Source organism: Fusarium oxysporum, chromosome IX, assembly GCF_013085055.1.
Source record: "Fusarium oxysporum Fo47 chromosome IX, complete sequence".
In the NCBI taxonomy this organism is placed as follows: domain Eukaryota; kingdom Fungi; phylum Ascomycota; class Sordariomycetes; order Hypocreales; family Nectriaceae; genus Fusarium; species Fusarium oxysporum.
The window spans coordinates 1,913,251-1,932,718 of record NC_072848.1 but is presented as its reverse complement, the minus strand read 5'-3'; the positions used below and the strand labels follow the sequence as shown (position 1 = coordinate 1,932,718).

Sequence of the window (19,468 nt, the reverse complement as noted above, 5' to 3'; positions counted from 1 at the left end):
TATATTCGCAGCGGTAAACGATTATCATTGGGGGTCCTTGAGTCCTACTGGGCTGTGCTAGGTTTTGTTAGTCTGTTTTTAGATATGCATATAATATCTTGAGGCTCGGCTGCCCTTGATAATAAGTGGGAGTCTATATTGTCTGTTCTTCTCATCCATTCTCCATTGATTTCCTCAGTAAATAGTGACTTGTTTCTTCCATGTCTCGACAATAGTTTATTCACTCCTTACTTGTCCCAAAGGAGGGTTCTAGAGTCACCATCGCCATGTACTCTCACCAGGCTGGCGTCAACGCGCGCTACGAGCCTCAAGCCACAGACGATGTGTCTTGGGACGCCAGTTCAGAGAAGTTCCCCTCCGGCAAGAAAAGGACCTTCTATCGCCCTACAGCTTTACGATGGTACTTCATCATCGGCCAGATAGCCTTTCTCATGGCTGTTATGGGACTGGTCATCTGGGCACTGATAGAAATGCCCAACTCAGATGGAACAGCAAAGATCATCCACAAGAGAAGCAACAACGGCAACCCTAATTTCCCACGAGACGATACAGCGATGACCCCTGAAGTAGCAAGGCAAACAAGACTCGCAACGACCTACATCGTGAGCGACGTGTCTACTGTCGTTACTGTACCAGGCACGACAGGAAAATATACCACCACGATCGAGACCACGGAGTACAGTACGCACTGGGATCTTACCACGACAGTAAAGGACGGCACGACCATGACGAGCGTAGATTATACCGTAATCCCAACAAAGGTCGTCACCGAGGTCGTCACCACCAGGCCGGGAGAGGCAACAAAATCCGTTTTCACAAGTATCAGTGTGGGCTACTCAGTCGTCTATCCCTCAGGCTCTGATTCTGCTGCCCCCGGTACCATCAGCTACACGGAAGCTATAACGGTTACCCAGGCTTATTCGCTTCCTGGTGCAGTCACCACATATACGTCTACTCTGGAGGGAGATAGGACAGAGACTATTTACACCACTATCGTAGAGGATGGCGAGACGAAGACTCTGTCGCATGTAATCACCGAGGCGGCTCCTACTCAATACGAGAGTGTGGGAGAGACGACAGCATCCGCTAGTACCTACGTCTCATACGGTAAAATCACCATTACTTCTGTCTACACAGACCAGAAGCCTATTGGCAAGCCCAAGCCGACAGAAAAGGCGAAGCCCACGGTTATTGATGTCGTCACTGTCGAAGACGACCACACAGTGAAGAAAGTCGAGAAGCTGGACCCGACAACCTATGTCACCAAGGTCAAGGATATCGAGACGGTTGAGGTAGTTGTTTCTCAGGAAGGCGAAACATTTGTCAGCGAGATCGAAGCTTTCGAGACCACAGTTGACATCGTTGAGACTGGAGTTGATGGACTGCTTACGACTAACCAAGTAGTCTCAACTAAAGCCGCATCGTTGGCAACAATTACTAAGTCTGCTGCACCTACGACAATCATATCGACCAAGTCAGCCGACAAACTCAAGACTGTAACCTCCGAACGAACAGACTCATCGACTATAATTTCAACAATCAAAGGAAAGACGAGAACATACGAAAAAACCACCACAATCGCTCCCACCGGTACCGATGATGCATCAGAAGCTGGAGCAACTGGCGGAGTAGTCAAGACTGTGGTTACAGTATATGAGCTCGATGCTGGAAAGTACTTCCTGGGAAAATTTCTTCCCCCCATTCTCGCAGTTATGCTGTCGATTCCTGCGCGAGTCATCGACTACAACGCCCAACTCTTTCAGCCCTTCCACGCCTTGAATAGAGTCGACGGTGCTATGGGACCAGAGTCGATGAACCTTCACTTCGGCGGTTGGTCAGGAATTGTAGAGCCTTTCAATGGTCTTGTCGATGGTCATCCCGTGCCATTCATCACAATGCTTGTCGTTTTGTTTTCCGCGCTTCTGACACCTCTGGCAGTCGAAGCTATTGGTTTCAAGATGCATGGTCAGTGCAAGATCAACGCTTATGAGGGTTGTGCTCCAGCCCTGGGTGTCTCATCATTATCGTCACGCATCCTCCTTGCAGTTTTAGGGGTGATGGTCTTGTTGCTATGCGGTTTACTATTCTTCCTTCGAAAGTTCCACACTGGGGTATACGCAAACCCTTGGAGTGTTGCAGGAGTCGCATCGCTGGCCTCGAATAGAGATGTCAGACCGCAGCAAGACTCTGAGCGAAGAATAGAAAAAGAGATGGCAGAGAAGCGATACGGCTTCGGATTCTTTGAGAACCGTGCAGGCCAGACTGAGTACGGCATTGTTCTCTACGACGACGCCGGGGAGAACCTTCAGCATAATCATCCGCTATCAGAGTCGAGTTCTGTGGGCGCACAGGCAGTCAGTAGGCGGCGAAGAAACCCATTCGTCGTGCTAGGTCTCGCGTGGCGTTTGGTGTTTTTGCTGTTCCTGCTTGGGTTGATGGTGTTCCTGCTTTACTACCACCTCACACTTGACAAGTCATCATCATTCAAGAACTTCATGAATAGCCAGACTTTTGGTGTTCGATTCTTGTTTGCCGCTTTCGGAGTTATTATCTCGTTTAGCTGGACAGCCTTCTTTATCAGTAAGTTTCCCCGAGATATTGCTTTCGAGCTGAGGCTAATTATATACAGCTATCGCTATGGTTGTGCCATATCAGGTCATGTCGCATGGCCCTCAGTCAGCATCCAACTCGGTTTTGCTCACGAGACCTACCAACCCTTTTTCAGGCTTCTGGTCTGCCTTCAAGCATGGGCAAATCTTCCCTGGCCTAGTTGCGCTAATGGCCATATTTTCTGAGTTTATGCCCATTCTTCTCGCCAACATCCCTTACTCGCTATCACAAGTGCGCGTCTCACACGATATCTGTGCGCGACTTTCTGTTGGAATTTTGGCTCTGATGGCAATTACCATCCTACTCAGCTTCATTGTCCGCTGGCCTGATATGCCGGTAGATCCTCGCTCCATCGCTGGAGCCATGTACTACGTGAGCGAGAGCAATATGGTAGATCACTTTAGTGGCATGGCGGACATGGATGGGGATGAGCGTAAGCAGCGTATTCGAGAATTGGGAGGGACATATTTGTATGGAGAGCTGACGGCGCGAACGGGTGAGAAGAGACCTGCTGTAGAGTGGGATGATCATACGCTGGGCGTTGATCCTTCGGTGTCGCAGCGGAGGAAAGATAATACCCAAGTCAGGCATGACAGCATCGATACAGGATATTATGGACATCAATCATGATTTATGAAGTCATTATAAATGGGAGGGGGGGCATACAATACACGGTTTGGGCTGGGTAAATGGAATGGAACCTTGGGTATTCTCTATGGAGCATTCTGGAGTCTTTGTCAGGCAACAAAAACATGTTACATTTTTGAACTTCTTCGACTTGAATGTGATAGGGTGGCTTTTCTGTCAGACTTGCAAATCCTTGACTCTCGCCTATTCCTCCTCCAACTCAGGGTAATATCGCCAGATTCCTTCGGAGTACTTCCTGCGCCTGTCACTCTGAAGATATTTGCTAATGTTGGGCCTCTCCTTGACAGCGTCATATAACTTGAAAACGCCGTCGTATTCACCAGACTTCTTCAATGCCTCAGTAGACTTGGGGAAGGCAAACTTGGTACCATCGACAGCCTGGTGGGTGGTCAGCAACTTGAAGAACAGCTTGACAGTCATTGTGTAAATGTCACTCACCTGGAAAAGCACGAGGTCTGCATAGGTCAAGCTGTCGCCATATAGCCATGGCCCCTCACCACTGGTTTTGGCATCAAGCACTCGCTGCATGTACTTGAAATACTTGGGGAGGCGCTCCTTGATGAAATACTTGGACTTTTTCTTGGACTCCTCCTTCTGGTCCTCATAATAGAGACTAATGGCGATAGGATGATGAGTATCATGGAGTTCATTGACAAGGCCATCCAGGATCGTCAAAACAATCTCATTGAGATGATACACACCGTTTCCTTCTTTGGGCGCTAGACCAACCCTCGGAGCGACGTATAGAAGAATGTTGGGCGTCTGAGAAATGAGAAGATGGCCGTGCTTGAGAGCTGGCGGAGCTAGAGCAGGCGGGTTATGCTCATCGCCAATGTTGTCTGTGGAAGTAAGACTCTTGACAGCGTTCATGCCCTTCTCTATGTGCTGTGCAACGTCTGAGTATGGAACACCAGCTTCTTCGAACACGAGGCGGACGAATTCGCCGCGACCGGGAATGACTGGCCAGTAGATGAGCTCATAGGGAGCATCGTCATCAGTTTTCACACGCTTGGGATCTGGCTGAGACATGATGGTGATGCTTATTTAGGCGTTGATGGAAGAATTCAAAGATGAAAGTGAGGAGAAGCTGGAGCCCTTAGAGAAATGATGTTACATAAACACGACGGTCTCAAGGAAGGAAGGAAGCTCAGTTCAGCTCACCTGCATCGGAGCGGGATGCAGGATCGGCTGCGGAGGAGTGGGGTTCATCCTTTGCGAGCCAGCCTCTCAATGCAAACAATAATCAATCCTATGTGTCAAGATGATGTAAGCCTTATTTTATTATGCATTGTTATTAAAGGCCTCTCATAGCTGGAGCTATACGTCCTTTCTGGCTCCTCTGCTGATACTCACTGCTCATTCCCATTGTGTCATACTCGGCTGAGAATAGATATGTAGGACCCAGAGCTGAAGCCGGACGGCACGGCGCGGACGGGGTGGGGATGAATGGAATAGGCGGGGTCGGAGCTCAACATGAGATCATGTACAAAACGTCAGTAGTTTGATGTCACTACCTATTTGGTTCACATGTCGTATGATGCCAAGTGTCTATTTGCCCATCCATCACACTGAATGATTTGATCTCGTGTTGCTGACGTTGAGGGCATAGCCAGGAATAAATACTTGTCTTCACAAGATAGGTACCTAAGTCCATTGCGACATGGACAAAATCTCCGATTTCTTGGCTTGACGTCTAATACAATCAAGCTTTACCCATGCAATTTGACTTTCAGCTAATTAGAATTCCTGTGGTCGTGAAATGTCGATTGGCTAGAGAAGTATACGGCCAAGTTTCCAGAAGTTGCCTTTTTCGTTATGGCTAGACCCGTCTTCTATGCACTCGACGGTAGATGAGGATGTCGTTCAGCTTTGCAATAGGGATCAATAATTGGGCAAAACGAAATTTTTTTCATCATGTCGTGCTAAGTATAGCAAAGTTCTGTTTGAATCCTTTTTTGGTGCCTAGACCTTTATCCATGATGCCCATTCCTGCTTCGTAAAGCTTATCCAAATCCCACCCAAATTTCAAGAACGCCAATATATGTCAAATTATCATGCCTCGTCAATTTGTAGGCCAAGACCTAGGTTGTGGTCTCGGTGGCCACGTGTCCATCTCGAGTGACGACGCTCCACTATCTGAGCTCTTTTGTCGTCTAGCATCGTTGTATCCCCCTTCAATATCGATATGGTCGTCTTGTATCCTAACTCCCTTGGAGTTTCGTTGTAAACTATCGGTCCAGTTTCGGGAGTTCTTCTTGGGGCTGGTGACGACTGTGACAACACCTGGAGCTGTGCCGGGTGGGTAGGCATGAGAGTTCGTCTTGTTGTAGTAGCTGCTGCTCTTGGATCGAAACATGTTTCGGAATAGGGGTCGAAGGGCTGGTACACTGCCGCAGATGACTCCAAGGTTAGCCTCTACGGCAGTCCAGATCCAAAGGTGGAAGCCCTGCCAGGTGACATCGTAGGTTTCATCGGTAACATAATGGGTGTAGTATGCGCGCATAGAGGCCGCGAAGACAACGACGAGGCCGAGAGAGAAGACGACAATGAGGGCCATTCGTTGGGAGAAAGGCAGTTTTAGGTGGAAGAGTGTTTGTAAAGGAAGGGCACAGACAAGGAGATCAGTGATGACAGTGGTAATGGCTTGGCTCCTAAAAGACATACAGTTAGTGATTATCAGGAATAACTCGAGATAGTGACTTACAGTACACTAGGTCCCTCAGGACGGCAACTGTCACCTCCGTCCAGCTTCCAGTATGCAGAGGTTGGGTTGCATTGTGTCCAAAGAACAATAAGGAAAATGAAGATGAGCGACGTGACAAGAATCAGTGAGGCATAAGTCAAACGACGAAGCCAAGATTTGGCCGGGGCAATACGGAGATACGAGACGAGGATAGAGTTCTTCGCCAGGCCCGAGGAAAATAGAAAGAGTGTCTGAGCAGCGAGTGAAACCTTTCGACCATTTTCCGCCTGAGACTTCTTGAGATCCCAGACATGGATATTCCAGCCGTAGAGCTGAGCTGCAAGAATGACACAGACAGTAACACCAATACCAAACACCTGGAAGTCCCACAAGTCAGCATTGGAGATGATCATCGTGGGTTGCACATGCAGCCGAGGTTGGGAGGAATATTTACCATGGCAGCCAGCATCAGCCAGTCATCGAGTCCATGCTTGTTCACCTTGAATATGCGGACGTACAAACGGGCCATGAGTGTCAGAATGGCAACAGACATGATAGTGACCTCGACAATGAGCAGTGTAGGCCCACGATGAACGGGGTTGTCATAGTTTGGCGGGGGCCATGAGGCCACCACCTCCAGTGGTGGATTGCGCATATTGTCTGTCACTGGTATCGTGAAATCAAATGCACAAGACGATCAAGAAGAGAGAGGCCCGCGGCAGCGGGTGTCAGAAGAAGAGGGAGCATGATTATAACTACTCTAGTGAGCTGAGAGCAGAGACGGTTCGCCGTTCGCCTCCGCGTCGACCCGCCTCCACGCATGGAACCGTAAAGGGCAACTTGACACCCTTGAGATCCTCGTCGTTAAGCCCAAGAGCCCAAGCTAAGACCCAAGAGTGGATTATACCGTACCTTGCTTGCGAGCCTACGGCCTCGCGTGACGGCGGGTTCCTGGTGATGGCTAATGGCTTACAGAAGGGAATGGGAGGGCTTACGCTAGAAGACGCCATCGTCAGTGGTCGAATGCAAGAGCCAGGGGACCCTAGTTTAGCGGCTTGAAAAAAAAAAATCTCCAGAGCAAGGGCTCAGTGAGAGACAGGCACTAAAGAAATGGAAATGGCGTCCGGGCTTCGGGGGAAACCCACGGATTTTGACATTCAGTTACCTCCTCTGGACCAAGCTGCCGGGGCTAACGCTGGGGCTGGAGGGGTTTTAGGGCCTTAGGCTATTCGAGGTTTGGCTTCCGGGCGGAGCAGATCCACAGAGCAGCCGAGGCTTTTTACCTCAAAGAGTCGATTATCATTGAACGATCAGAGCCTGGGATGTCACAGCCGAGTAGCAGGGAGGGCCAGGGCTTTGAACCAACGGGCACTGGAAACTGCACTTGTTTCGCAGCTGGCTCAACAGGTTTGGTTGAGGTCGGTCCGTTTTTTACGTTGGGTCTTGGAATCATTGGTTGTCGTTCTGACAGCTGTTGGCATATAACACAGATCTTATATATCAGAAAATTCTGTTGTTGCTTCTTATGGTCGGGTAATTGTAGATCCAACGGCTATCGGGGAACTCTAACCAGCTCCCTCAGCTGTCAATCAATCTGCATGTCAAGCCAAGTCATGCACTCACACTTCAGAACATACTTTGATGCCATGTGGTTGTTCGGTCACTCGGGCCCAAGCCATATAGCCTATTCAAACGCCACGAGTACCTAATCATGATAAAGAAAAATACACATTAGGCAGGTGGTCTCATATACAGGAGGTTCCAGAGCGCTGTTAACGCCACTGCATGTCAAACTTGATCACCTACCTCATGTAGTACTGTCCTTCTTTGCAGGGCCAAGCTTCAAGTCATCGGATGTCAAGGATGCAGCTGCCAGGGGTAAAACGTGAGAATTCTTCCTCTTGACCCGGACCTGAACCTGGCATATCTAGCTCTTGGTATTTGTCAATTATTCGCTCGGGTCAACGCCGCACTCGTGATCTCCAACGTGAACTTGCTGACCACAGAACCAATCAAATGCAGATGCTGACCTCTTCAGTCGAGTGTACGATGCTGATTACGAGAATATCCCACATGGGAGATTCACCCATCGATAGCTTACGGTGATGGTCTCAGGAACTTTTATAGAACATGCTATGTGCAACTCAAGGTTTGTAACTATCGATGCCGAAATTGACGTTTACGTCAAAACAGGTCAATGCGACACGAAATAATCTAGCTTGATCTAGAAGTTCATCTTGAAACGAGAACGTCTCTGAATAGAGTTCAAGTAGATATATCCGCTCGGTCCGCGTTTCTCATAACGGCTAGTTGAGTCCCGCCAGCTTGGACCTAATGTTAGCAAAATGGTAAATGATGAAATGAAGATCGATTTGCATAAGACATCTAGTCTTATAGTGATGAACAATTCTAATTCAAGATCATTTAGGTAATGTAGTGTAGAACTCGCGTGAAGTGAGCAGATCGTCATCTTGATTGTTTAATTGAGTGACATACCACCACCAAAACTACCAAGAAAACGCTTCATCTAGGAGCACATAGGCGCGGCATAAGGCGCTGCTCCTCACAATCTCAACAATGTCTCTACGCACTTCATCAGCCATACTGGGAGGTCCACACATGACAATCGCCAGCGCACCATCATCTGGCGCTCTAATCAGTTCTTGGGTCAAGATGCCCCTAAGACCCAAACGCTCCCCCACAACGGTTTCGACCTGTACACTCCTTGGCAGATCAGCAAGAGCCGGTGTTAGGGCTGTGATAAGACCTTTCTTGCGGCTCGACCAGAAGAGTTTTGTATTGCCTGAAGCGCCTTGCCGAAGATATGGGAGACAGGCTGTGATGCCAACACCTCCGGCAATACACAAAATGTCTTTGCAGTGTGAGAGTTGAGGTGAAATATGGCCGGAATGATGGTAAGGTCCTTCGACGATCACCCGAAGTTGAAGTGCTTCAGATTGCTGGCCAGATACTCGTGATGCGAGTTTCTTGGTCATGCCCGTTCGGACCCGAGCATAGAAGACAGTAGATCTCCCCTCAGTTGCGCTAACAACTGAAGTGTTCTGATTGATATTACCAGCCTTTTCAGCATCTGTCTCAGAGCTAGGTGAGACTGTCATACTTTCTTCTTTGGCACCAGTTGTCGATGGCTGACGGCTGTTCTCACTAGTCAATGAGCCAGAATATGCGACAGAAAAGGGGTGAGTCTCCCAGAAACGCCACGAAAGCGTAGGGAAAGCAAGATACGCAACACCACCCTCCAGAGGCTTCCCATCAATCTCGATTCGGATGTACTCTCCGTCAACATCTGAAATGGTCGAGATGGTTGCCTTTCGATTACCTTGCCAAGCCATGCGAACTAGTCGAACGACATGTTCGAGACCCCAAATACCTCCAGCCACGAATGCAAAGATCTCGTAGCCCCAATTGTACCCATAAAGATACCAGATATGGTAGTAGTATCCAATAATGAAGAGAAGAGCTAAGATTATGTGCGATCCGAGAAAGAACTCGTACATCTTCTGCCTGACTGGCTGTAGCGAGCAGGGCAATATCGCACACACTGCCACTGTTCCTACAATACCCCAAATCCAGTACTCACGTACCAGCTCTTCTTCGTATGTGCCTTGGATGACATAGTTGGCAAGAAGCATGGCAGAGTGAACAATCGTATGGAAGATAGCCCAGTATCCAAGCCATCTGTGCAGCAGGAGATATGTACTATGGCTCCAGTCCGTGACATAGAGAAGTATATTGTTGCGAGCTGAAAAGAGGAACAAAGCCACAACATTACCCATTGCCATGTCACCTGCCCTGTTGCCTACGACGCTGATCGTCTGCATCTTAAGGGAGGCAAAGCTAGCCTGAGGTTGATGGACTGTATATGGTCCGAGCCAGAGTAGGATGTTGAGAATGCTGATTAAGGCGATGTAGAGTGCCTGTCCACTGTTGGGAACATTGCCAGCGACAGTTGGCTCACGATGTCGCTTACCAAACGCCGCTGGGACAACCAGAAATGATTGCCAGTAAGCCCATCCTCGGCTCTTAGTCAGGCCGGGTATGAATCTCAACAGTGAGAGGACAACTGGGAGGCAGATGGCCACGAGAGTGATGGTGATAGTCATCGTTGTGTGGCCAGCCTCGTTGGTCTCAAAGTCATAGAGATAGTTATACTGGAGTTGCCAGTCCTCAGGGCCGATGAAGCTGGTCTCGTTGAGGGGCTCTGTTCCGCCAGCGGTGACGGGCAAAGGACTTGACACATTGAAGGTTACTAGGCCTTCGTGAGAAGATGTATCGTGGCCACCATGGCGCGGGAAAAGAGCAGCTCTCTTCTTATGATGGCTACCGCTGTTGTGACCAGACGTCGAATTTGCGCTATGGGAAGCCATCGATTCGTCTTCCCTGGCCGCACTCAAAGCATCTTCATACGACATGACCGGAACATAGTCATACTTTCCAATAGTTCCTGTTCCAAGATGCGATGCCCAATAGTCTTCGATCAGACTCATAGAAGGATTCCCTGCGAGGGGACAGTATGTGTCTATGCAAAGAGCCATAGTCTTAAGAAAGATATGGTCTTCCACAAAACAATCGGGCGGTGTCGTGACGGGATTATGCGCTGTCCCATGATTCTCGGTCGACTCGGTAGGAGTACAGGAGAGTTGTTGTTTTCGGATAACTTGTCGACAGGCGAAGGAGCATGTTGGGTTGTACATTGTCTTTCCCCAGCCAATAAGGCCTGTGCCATCGGCTTGGACGCCAATGGCACATAGTGTTAGAAGGGCTGGTAGAGCCACTCTCTTTGATTGAGCCATAGTTTTGGGAGGTGATCCTACAATCTAGGTACACAGAGGTGGGCATTCAATCTTTAAATCTTTACGAGTAGATGGGAGCTGGGGTGATAACACGCCACGGTGAGCAAGTTTTTGTCTTGGCTAGGGGTCTATCTTGCTCAATTCAAAGTGGAAGAGAATAAATGATCTGGGTCTTGTTTCTCTGAACTGACTGGGATAACTAGGATGCCCAAGGTTCAACTCTTATAGAACCACAAAGTCAGAATGAATCAAGCTTTCATGGAAGGACAGTTCTTTCGTATGCTTGAGAGTGATTAAACTCTTGACCTGAAGTATGTCGATCTCTTACAAGATCGACAATGTTCATGCTGGTGGTGTCTGCTTCTGCAGGTAGTAGCGATAAGCATAAAATTAACTCAGATTTAAGGCCACCATCCCGCTCTTTAGCTAATAAATGCATGCTATTTGAAGTGTAAGTGTCTGTCATCAACAGCCTCATAGGCTCGTTTATGGTGCTTGAGACCGTTGGGCTGGGAATGCCTGTGGTCTTGGCACGGAATGAGCACGTTTGAGAAGGTTTCCCAATCTGGAGCATATCCTTGAACCTAGTGGTGATTGGATCTTGTCTTGAAGAAACTCTTCCAGAAAGAGTATCTGATGGAATTATTAATCCGGTCACCGCTTTTGTGTTGTTTAAATCGCCTTACAAGCATGTCTGATCTAAGCTCACATGCGGTTGGCTATGTTGCCCAGAAGTAATCCAGATGTAGCAAAATTTTCGATTCCAGGAAGAACAAAGCCTTAGGTCAAACAAATCCATATTTCGTTTCAATAATACTTCTTCGCGGCCTTATATAGCACTCGATAGACGTACATGCATTACTTCAGCACACCTGAACAACAAAACTTAGAAGTGGTGCCAAGATCCAAATATTCCACACAAGACCTAACGCGTAAACACTCGAGAGAATTTCACATGTGCAATCTAGGAGCCTAATTCTTCTTCATGCTTACCAAGAGAGAAAGTCGGAAGAAATGATGCTTTCTTGATCATCATGGCATCATGGATTCTGTCGCCTGGCCATGTAACCAGCAGAGAATAGCTACCCTCGAGCCGAGGGTGAAGTTCGATCAACGCTTTCTAGTAAAAGAGGTTGCAGGCATTTCGTAAAAGAGTGTCAAGTTTTAATTACATTATTAGTAATGTCTCGTTACCAGGAAGAAAGTCTAAGAACTGCGGGTTGTCCAATTCAGGACGAAAGCGAAGTATCCAGCCAGCTGCTGCATCATCAGGTCGAAGTTGAGTGTTTTATACAATGGGACTCCATCTGGGCAATGCATTATATGGCCATTTTTCGTTTGACAGGCACACTATCGTCTCAGCCTTCTCCCGCAGGGTTGTCGTCCGTACTTATAGGCGAATCCGGAGCCGTGTCTCTTCTCGGTCGAAGAAGATAACACCAGTGGTATATATCTGGATCATTCGGCAACGTTTTCTGAGTCAAGACTTTGGCAAGGACCTCAACGTCAAACGGAAAGTCATCCAGGTCAAATCGGTAGGCTGAATAACTGAACGAGATCCAAACGCCACCATCCGCAAGACAACGCTTAATACCGGCAGCCATCCGCCGCAGCGCCATCTCACCACCACATGAAATTGCATCAACCGTACTTTTGTCAACAATAAGATCAAACTTCTCGCACAGATCTAACTGTGTAGCGTCTTGTACATCATATCGCATTTGAACATCTCCAAAAGCTTGCTCTTCGAGATCGCGACCCCGATCAATAGCGAGTGGTTCATAGTCGACGTTGAGAATATCGCGGAAGCCCCGTGACCGGAAATGATTCTGCAGGTCGCTTGTCCCGAAGCCGATGTGGAGGATGCGGGCCGTGGCCGGGTCAAGCCGGTCGAGAACGGGCTTTACCAACGGCATAAAATCAGCCGACGGAAGAAGCCATTCGAAGGCTTTTTCGGACGAGAAGCGCTTGTGCCAGTAGCTCTGTTTCTCGAAATCGGAGGCCATTATAAAGGCTAAGGCGCTGTGTGTGGTTTGGAAGATGCTTGGTGAGGTCGGTATGGGTGGGATCTGTGGTGCGGGTGCCATGGCTTTTAACGTAGTATTTTTTGTTTAGTAGAGCCGCTTAGCTGAGGTATCGATGGAGGTCAGCAAGGTCCTTGCTCTGCGGTATCATGACAATGTCTGTTTTTTGCACAAATCCTGGCTGTTGGTTCGTTATCTGGGCCCACAGAACTGGGACTGTTGGCAGTGATAGATGGGGCGACCTAGAAGGAGTTGGAAGCTTCATGTTGATGTTTTTCCGTGAGAAAGATGGATGCTAGCTTAATGGGCAAGTTGTCAATAAGAGACTGGCACTGCTTGCCGCTATTGTCATGATGGCTATCACTATTGTATAAAACTCTCTCGAGAATAATACCGCCAGGAGGAAATTAATAACCGGCCACTGTGCTGTGTACCTATGCGTATCATGAAGCGCGCGTCAAAGAAGCAGCGGTCTCCCATGACTGAGATGATTGGATATACCTGATGCTCAGGAAGATGTCACCAAGTTGAATGGCATTTTTCTTATAGCATTTCTTGTAGCGTGACTCGGGTCTAGTCTAGAATAAACTGTAGAAAGAAAATAGAAACAGGGGTCCATTGTCTCCGAATAAACAAACGTTAATTGCCGACTTTTAGAAGGACCCTTGATCATCTTTATTCAAGGTCGTGTGCCTCTTCAATGACGTAGTCACGTCAAAGTTTTAATGGAGTATCTCCAGGGTGTTCCCTAGCAACCCCGTCCCCTATTAATACCAACCAATGGCAGTCATTTCCAGCCACATTCTAGAGCGAGGCGCTGTTTCAGCTCCGCCCCGGAATGCCGCGTCAACACCAAGGAATTGGATTCAAGCCAAGAGACGTCGTGAAGCGGCGGCTTACGAGGCGCCTACTGCCAAATGTCAATCGATGGAGGGGAACTTGGCTCAATAAAAATCCGTCTTTTAACAATCACAACCTGACTCTATTCGTTTTCCATTGCTTCAAAGTCATCTCTCTCGTTTATTGACTTTGCGATTCGAGTAAACAATAACGGCCATCCACCTCCACTATCCTATAGGCCTCTACAGTCAGTCGCAATTAGGTTCTCGCCTGTAAACCCCAATTCGATAGAGATTCTCTCAAACAATCAAAGAATTCACCATGGCTCCGCACCTGGATCCTTCGTCGCTGGCTTTGGAATATACAGCTGAAAACACCATCAACACCCTGACCAGACGCGATCTCCAGAACCCAACTCACACACAGCAAGTCACATTGGGCATCATCGGCGTCTATGTTGTGGTTATCGCTATCCTATGGAACGTTCCTTACGTCCGCATGATCCTCTGGCCCTTCAAGGTATGTCCCTTGGCATCAAACAGTCACCAATTCAATTACTAACATGTGCAGATGCTGGTCATCGCCTTTCACGAGTTTGGCCACGCCTTTACTGCTCTCCTCACAGGTGGCCATGTCAAGTCAATCACTCTTGATCCCAACGAAGGCGGCGTGACACGTTTCATAGGCGGCAGACAAGGCCTGACACTACCCGCTGGCTATCTCGGTTCTTCCATCATCGGCGCACTACTCATCTTCTGCGGTTTCAACATCGTCGCCAGCAAAGTCGCCAGTATCGTGCTCGGCGTTTGCTTCCTACTAACGCTCTGGTGGGGAAAACGTGATTGGCTTACCATTGTGACTGTTCTTCTCGCGGTTGGACTCCTCATCGCTTGCTGGTTCATCGAACACGCCCAAGCGCTGCGCTTCGTCGTCCTATTCATTGGCGTCATGTCTTCGTTGTACAGCGTGTGGGATATTTGCGACGATCTGATCCTGCGCAAAGTCAACGAGTCCGACGCGAGTGTTTTCGCAAAGCGATATGGCGGCTCATCGCAGTGCTGGGGTGTCATCTGGGGTATTATTTCGGTCCTTTTCATGGCAGCTGGCATTGTTGCTGGTTTGGCAGCTTTTTCGCAATCATTTGCCCAGCAAGAGAAGGATTCACAGAAGTTTATGCCTACCTAAGCCACAAGATTGGTAATGTTTGGTTGAGGATATGACCAAAACTTCATGTTTGTTGGCTGTATACACACGGAGGCGTGGAATCTTCTGGAGATTGTAGCTAGTGCAGACCTTTGGAAACGTCTCGTTATGATAACGAAAATAGGTTGGGTGGCCAGGTGGTAGTTTGAGCACAACTACGTGTTACAAATGCCCAGCGTTTAGCGGCGAGTTTGCATTGATACCCATTGGAAGCCGATTCTTCCTTACTACAGAAATAATCAAATACAATTACATCACAAAGACCGGTCAGACCAGATTCGGAAATGTTTGCAATGTCAAAGGAGTATGGCGTGGAATTGCATTCAGCAAACATGAGGTCTCGCTAAGAATAAAACTTCCACGATATGCCCCTATTCAGACACAGTCGGTCCTTTCACAACTCGTTTGAGTCTGACAATCCGCTTTCAGTACCATTGTAACTGTAGCAAAGCCATTCTCTAGCCTCATGAAACACGAAAGGTGGTACGTGCCAGCAATCAACTGCGGAAACATATTTACTGGTACCTCTGCCACGTCAAGTCTATAAATACTGGCTGTTCCTCCATGATATTCCAGTCGATTTGCAACTTATTTATTGCACAACAACTTTACAAGATGTCCGGGAGCCATGCTATTCCCGGTACCTCTATCGGTCGACCAACGCAGCGAGAAGACTTCTCGCATGAAACTGCCACCGTAAGCCTCGCAGGAGAGAGCTACTTCTTCAGTGGCCCAGCGAGAAGTTACGGGTGAGTCAACAGACTGGTAGTATCACTGCTGCTGACATGTGAGGAAGCCGAGTTCATAGAGGGATGGCAAATCAACCAAAGCTTGACTTTGATCATCGAACGGGGTCCGGCAAGACTGCATACATCATTCTTGGTCCCGATCCACACTTCTTCCAGTGTCTTCGTTATACTCGGGGGAGTATTGCCGCAAGAAGCAAGTGGTATTCCTTTTGTTGTAATTGAATTGACTGACCACCAAGGACAGACTGTTCTGAGCTTGAGGATTATGGGGAGATCTCAGATCTTTATACAGAACATGATGTTGAACGCCCATCATTCCTATATCTCGGTCCTAACAAGACTTTCTACACTCGTGTAGACGACGGAACCGAGAAGTGGGAGCTTCCTCATGAGATAGTTCGACAAGCCCTACAAGTCACATCTGACGCGGTTCGATCTGCTGTAGACAGTCTATGGCTTGGTGTTGGTGACGCTTGGGTTGCGCAGTATCGGGACTCTCGCTTCAGATTCGACCTCAAGGGTCAATATGCCAACTTGGGGCCGATTTTACGTCAGAAACAGGATCAAGAGGTATCTATCAATGCACTGGCATTGAACGTGGCTGATGGAAAGTCTTATGTCTGTGTCTTTAACGATGGAGATGTGGTGTACAAGGCTGGTTCAGCTCGCTTTGGTGGGAAGGAACTTGAAGCTTGGTGTGAGCAGAACTTCAGATTCACTCAGAGACTGAGATTCGAATAGGTCAAATAGAAGAGGATTGCTCGCTGTGAGCCCTATCCTGATGTGCTGAGATGTAGAATGAATTGTGATAATCTAATCAGGACAAGTGATGTGTTGATTGAGCCGATTATCAATACCTATATGCCTGGCAATGAGATATTCTTTGAATTGAATTAATAGCTGCCATAGCAATGATTTGGGTTAGCAACGAGGACTTGTCAATTCTCCGCGGGTTCATTTTGTGTCAGATTCTCGTCATCCGGAGCATCGCAACTCGAGATTCCCTGAAAAATATTTAACAGAATAATAAATAATAATTAATTGTAAATATAGACCCTGGAAAGGACCAGAAACCCTTGCCCCATTGTCATGGCTCCGTCAAGGCTCATTTTATATCTTCATCCTGTATGGAATAACCCTCTGCTCTTTAAACGAAAGCCGGTATTATTGCTACAGAAGCTATGTTGACTCCTGGAGGGATCAATCCTCTTATTGGTTTATAAATATCTGTTATTGGTGATCAGTCCTTTATCTCATGCGTAGGTCTTACTTGGGCTGACTGTGTAATAAGAGATGTGGCAACCTGCTTACCCAGTGGATAAGCAAAGGCAATTGTTACATGCAGCAATTCAGTATTAAAAGATACGACAAGCTGAACGAGCCAAACCTTCGAGGAGCTGTTCACAACATAACACTGAAAATATGTCCAATACTCGAACTATTTTCCAACTCGACTCCCAGCCAACGTGGTTTGAGAACATCACTCTCAGATCCAGCGGAACTATCTTGGCAACTCGCCTCGATATCCCCGAGGTCTGGGAGATTGATCCTGAGAAATCAACTGGCTCCAAGACCCTACGCATCCCCCTTCCAGATGACGTCCCGAACCCGGCACTCACTGGCATCTGTTGTCTCAAACCTGATATCTTCGCGGTAGCTGCAGGCTCATTTGACATGATCGGAGGTGCCAAACCTAAACCTGGATCATGGAGTATTTGGCTCGCAGATCTTGCTGGCGAACAGGCAAAGGTGACCAAGATAGCTGATATGCCTGAGATTGGCATGGTCAACGGCATAGCTACATGGGATGAAAACACTGCGCTCGTCACAGATTGCCTCTATGGCAAAGTATACAAGCTCAGTGTTGCTACAGGATCATACAACGTTACCCTGGAAGACAACACCTTTACAATTCCAGCTGAAGCCCCTTTCCAAGTTGGCCTTAATGGTATCAAAGTCTATCGCTTCTCAGAGCAAACTTACGTCTATTACACAACGACAAGCCGTTTCTGTGTATACCGTGTACCCGTTACGCAAGAAGTCCAGGCTGCAGGTTCCGTTGAAACGCTTGCGCCAGGGCTTGTCGCGGATGATTTCGCTCTAGCTCGCGATGGTACCATGTACGTGTGCACCAACATATCCAACACGGTGGTACGAATCCCCGCTACTGGTGGAGAGGCTGCGGTAGTGGCAGGCTCAGCAAAGGCGTTCGATGTTGCAGGCTCAACAGCATGTGTGTTTGGTGAGGATGAGGGAGTTCTGTACGTTTCGACTTCTGGAGCAAATGCAGTGCCTGTGGATGGAAAGACAGAGCCAGCGAAGATTGTTGAAGTGAAGCTTAACTAGTTATTTGGGTATAATCTGCACATACAGAGACAAGTTCAAGAAGTGTATTCAAGCCTACACTCAAATGATTACTCGTCCTTCTGAGTAGCTCGTGAAGAGAGCCAATCTATCATGGTCCCATGCCTATCGGCAATATGCCCCAACGCCAGGTCCTCCCATTAACAAATCGACAAAGCCCATCAGTTTTGGTCTGTGGAAATTCAGAGGGGTGGCTTCAGAGAGGAGCCAACTACCATCTTCCACGACGTCCGCGACCCCCAAATCCTCCCCGGCCTCCGCCTCCGCCTCCAGACATAGTTTGATCATATCCAAAACCACCTTGGTTGCCACCGAAACCACCACCAAAGTTACCCCCTTGGCCACCCTGTGCGCCTTGTGCACCCGCTCCTCCAGCATTTTGCATACCCGAGAACATGGCGTTCATCTGACTGGGATCCATTTGGCTTGGGTCCATACCTGAAGCCATCATCTGCTGCATCATGGCTTGCATTTCAGGAGGCATACCGTCCATTCCGCCAGGCATTCCCCCTTGCTGAGCACCCGAGTTGCCTCCTCCTGGCATACCCATACCGCCCATCATCATCATGTTGAAGTCTTCCATCATCTTCTTATTGTTCTGGGCAAAGACATCAGCTCCAAATTCTCCTCGAACGGTCTCTTGCTTGGAAGCGTAAAGCGCCCATGTGAACTCATCGAAGCCGTAGTTGAAGTAGTCGCTGATATCGGTACCAGGTTTCCGCCATGGCTTGTCACTGTCTGGTAGGTCTTGAATTGCTCATGTTAGTATTTGCGCGACAACAATCGGTAGTGTTATTAACCTTCGTCAATGTTGACCTGGGTGATAGGCTTCCCCGTCCCAGGATGAATCGGGTTTGCGTTCACGTCGATCGTTGATTTAGATGCCGCAGCAGAAGTCTTGTCGGCGCTTGGCGCAGCAACGTTAACCGATGGTCGTGATTCGGAGTCCTTCCGTGCTGGCGCAGGTTGTGTTGGCACATCGCTTGAAGCTGTTCTTTGGGGGATATTTCGAATATCACTATATTTGGACTGTCTGAAATTGGAAAAGCCGGTTAGTAACGTCAAGAACCGGTGCATGAAGGTATTGCGTACTGTGGTGGAGCTGGTTTTGTGCCATCTTTGCGCTCTGTGATGATGTCGATGTCCTAAGAAGTTTTGTCAGTTGGTGTGTGTTAGAGGTGTCGCAGATCGCATACCGAGTCATCCTCATCAGAGTCATCGTCCTCATCCATAGCGGCACCCTCATCCTCTTCTTCGCCTTCTTCTAAATCATCTGCTTTTGGCTTCTTATCCTCTGGAGCTGCGGTCTCGGTCTTTGGCTCATCTGGCACATAAAAATCATCATCATCGTCGATATCCATGTTTGCGATTCTGGCAACAAGAAGTTGGCAGGTGTAAAATTAAGTAGTTGCGACTAGAATTGGTCAATATCGAGAGTTGATATGTAGACGTCAAGCTCAAGCTCTCACAATAAAGCAGCTATTGGTCGCTCGGCGCCGCATTTCTCCGGAACTCGACTCACCGTAGCTCCAG

At 48.2% G+C, this 19,468-nt stretch overlaps 8 protein-coding genes across 8 annotated transcripts; 3 read left to right on the top strand and 5 right to left on the bottom strand.

Moving 5' to 3' along the window:
- Positions 1-3,290: 3,290 nt before the first annotated feature.
- FOBCDRAFT_231484 (glutathione S-transferase) lies at positions 3,291-4,558 on the bottom strand. The gene is made up of 2 exons (XM_031190169.3): positions 3,697-4,558; positions 3,291-3,636 (listed from the first exon to the last, which is right to left on the bottom strand). The coding sequence occupies exons 1-2, from the start codon at positions 4,285-4,287 to the stop codon at positions 3,442-3,444; spliced, it is 786 nt and encodes a 261-aa protein (XP_031034154.2). The 5' UTR covers positions 4,288-4,558; the 3' UTR covers positions 3,291-3,441.
- A 587-nt stretch (positions 4,559-5,145) lies between these two features.
- Positions 5,146-6,693, bottom strand: FOBCDRAFT_231482 (uncharacterized protein). The gene is made up of 3 exons (XM_031190168.3): positions 6,396-6,693; positions 5,963-6,318; positions 5,146-5,909 (listed from the first exon to the last, which is right to left on the bottom strand). The coding sequence occupies exons 1-3, from the start codon at positions 6,594-6,596 to the stop codon at positions 5,321-5,323; spliced, it is 1,146 nt and encodes a 381-aa protein (XP_031034153.1). The 5' UTR covers positions 6,597-6,693; the 3' UTR covers positions 5,146-5,320.
- A 1,755-nt stretch (positions 6,694-8,448) lies between these two features.
- On the bottom strand, positions 8,449-10,755 carry FOBCDRAFT_144324 (uncharacterized protein; the record flags this gene model as incomplete). Its single annotated transcript, XM_059608181.1, has 2 exons — positions 8,449-9,474; positions 9,547-10,755. The coding sequence occupies 2 exons, from the start codon at positions 10,753-10,755 to the stop codon at positions 8,449-8,451; spliced, it is 2,235 nt and encodes a 744-aa protein (XP_059465831.1).
- Positions 10,756-11,853: 1,098 nt separating this feature from the next.
- Positions 11,854-12,893, bottom strand: FOBCDRAFT_231480 (S-adenosyl-L-methionine-dependent methyltransferase). The gene has a single exon (XM_031190164.3). It carries the CDS (start codon positions 12,840-12,842, stop codon positions 12,114-12,116), a length of 729 nt encoding a protein of 242 aa, XP_031034149.1. The 5' UTR covers positions 12,843-12,893; the 3' UTR covers positions 11,854-12,113.
- Positions 12,894-13,691: 798 nt separating this feature from the next.
- Positions 13,692-15,102, top strand: FOBCDRAFT_52657 (peptidase M50B-like-domain-containing protein). The gene is made up of 2 exons (XM_031190163.3): positions 13,692-14,138; positions 14,190-15,102. Exons 1-2 carry the CDS (start codon positions 13,941-13,943, stop codon positions 14,802-14,804), a joined length of 813 nt encoding a protein of 270 aa, XP_031034148.1. The 5' UTR covers positions 13,692-13,940; the 3' UTR covers positions 14,805-15,102.
- Positions 15,103-15,437: 335 nt separating this feature from the next.
- On the top strand, positions 15,438-16,312 carry FOBCDRAFT_298530 (uncharacterized protein; the record flags this gene model as incomplete). The annotated part of the gene is made up of 3 exons (XM_059611934.1): positions 15,438-15,571; positions 15,619-15,749; positions 15,816-16,312. 3 exons carry the CDS (start codon positions 15,438-15,440, stop codon positions 16,310-16,312), a joined length of 762 nt encoding a protein of 253 aa, XP_059465830.1.
- A 601-nt stretch (positions 16,313-16,913) lies between these two features.
- Positions 16,914-17,917, top strand: FOBCDRAFT_189753 (uncharacterized protein; the record flags this gene model as incomplete). Its single annotated transcript, XM_031190161.3, has 1 exon — positions 16,914-17,917. Exon 1 carries the CDS (start codon positions 16,994-16,996, stop codon positions 17,915-17,917), a length of 924 nt encoding a protein of 307 aa, XP_031034146.2. The 5' UTR covers positions 16,914-16,993.
- Positions 17,850-19,370, bottom strand: FOBCDRAFT_231477 (Fip1 motif-domain-containing protein). The gene is made up of 4 exons (XM_059609862.1): positions 19,132-19,370; positions 19,028-19,080; positions 18,736-18,968; positions 17,850-18,682 (listed from the first exon to the last, which is right to left on the bottom strand). Exons 1-4 carry the CDS (start codon positions 19,294-19,296, stop codon positions 18,147-18,149), a joined length of 987 nt encoding a protein of 328 aa, XP_059465829.1. The 5' UTR covers positions 19,297-19,370; the 3' UTR covers positions 17,850-18,146.
- Positions 19,371-19,468: the final 98 nt, after the last annotated feature.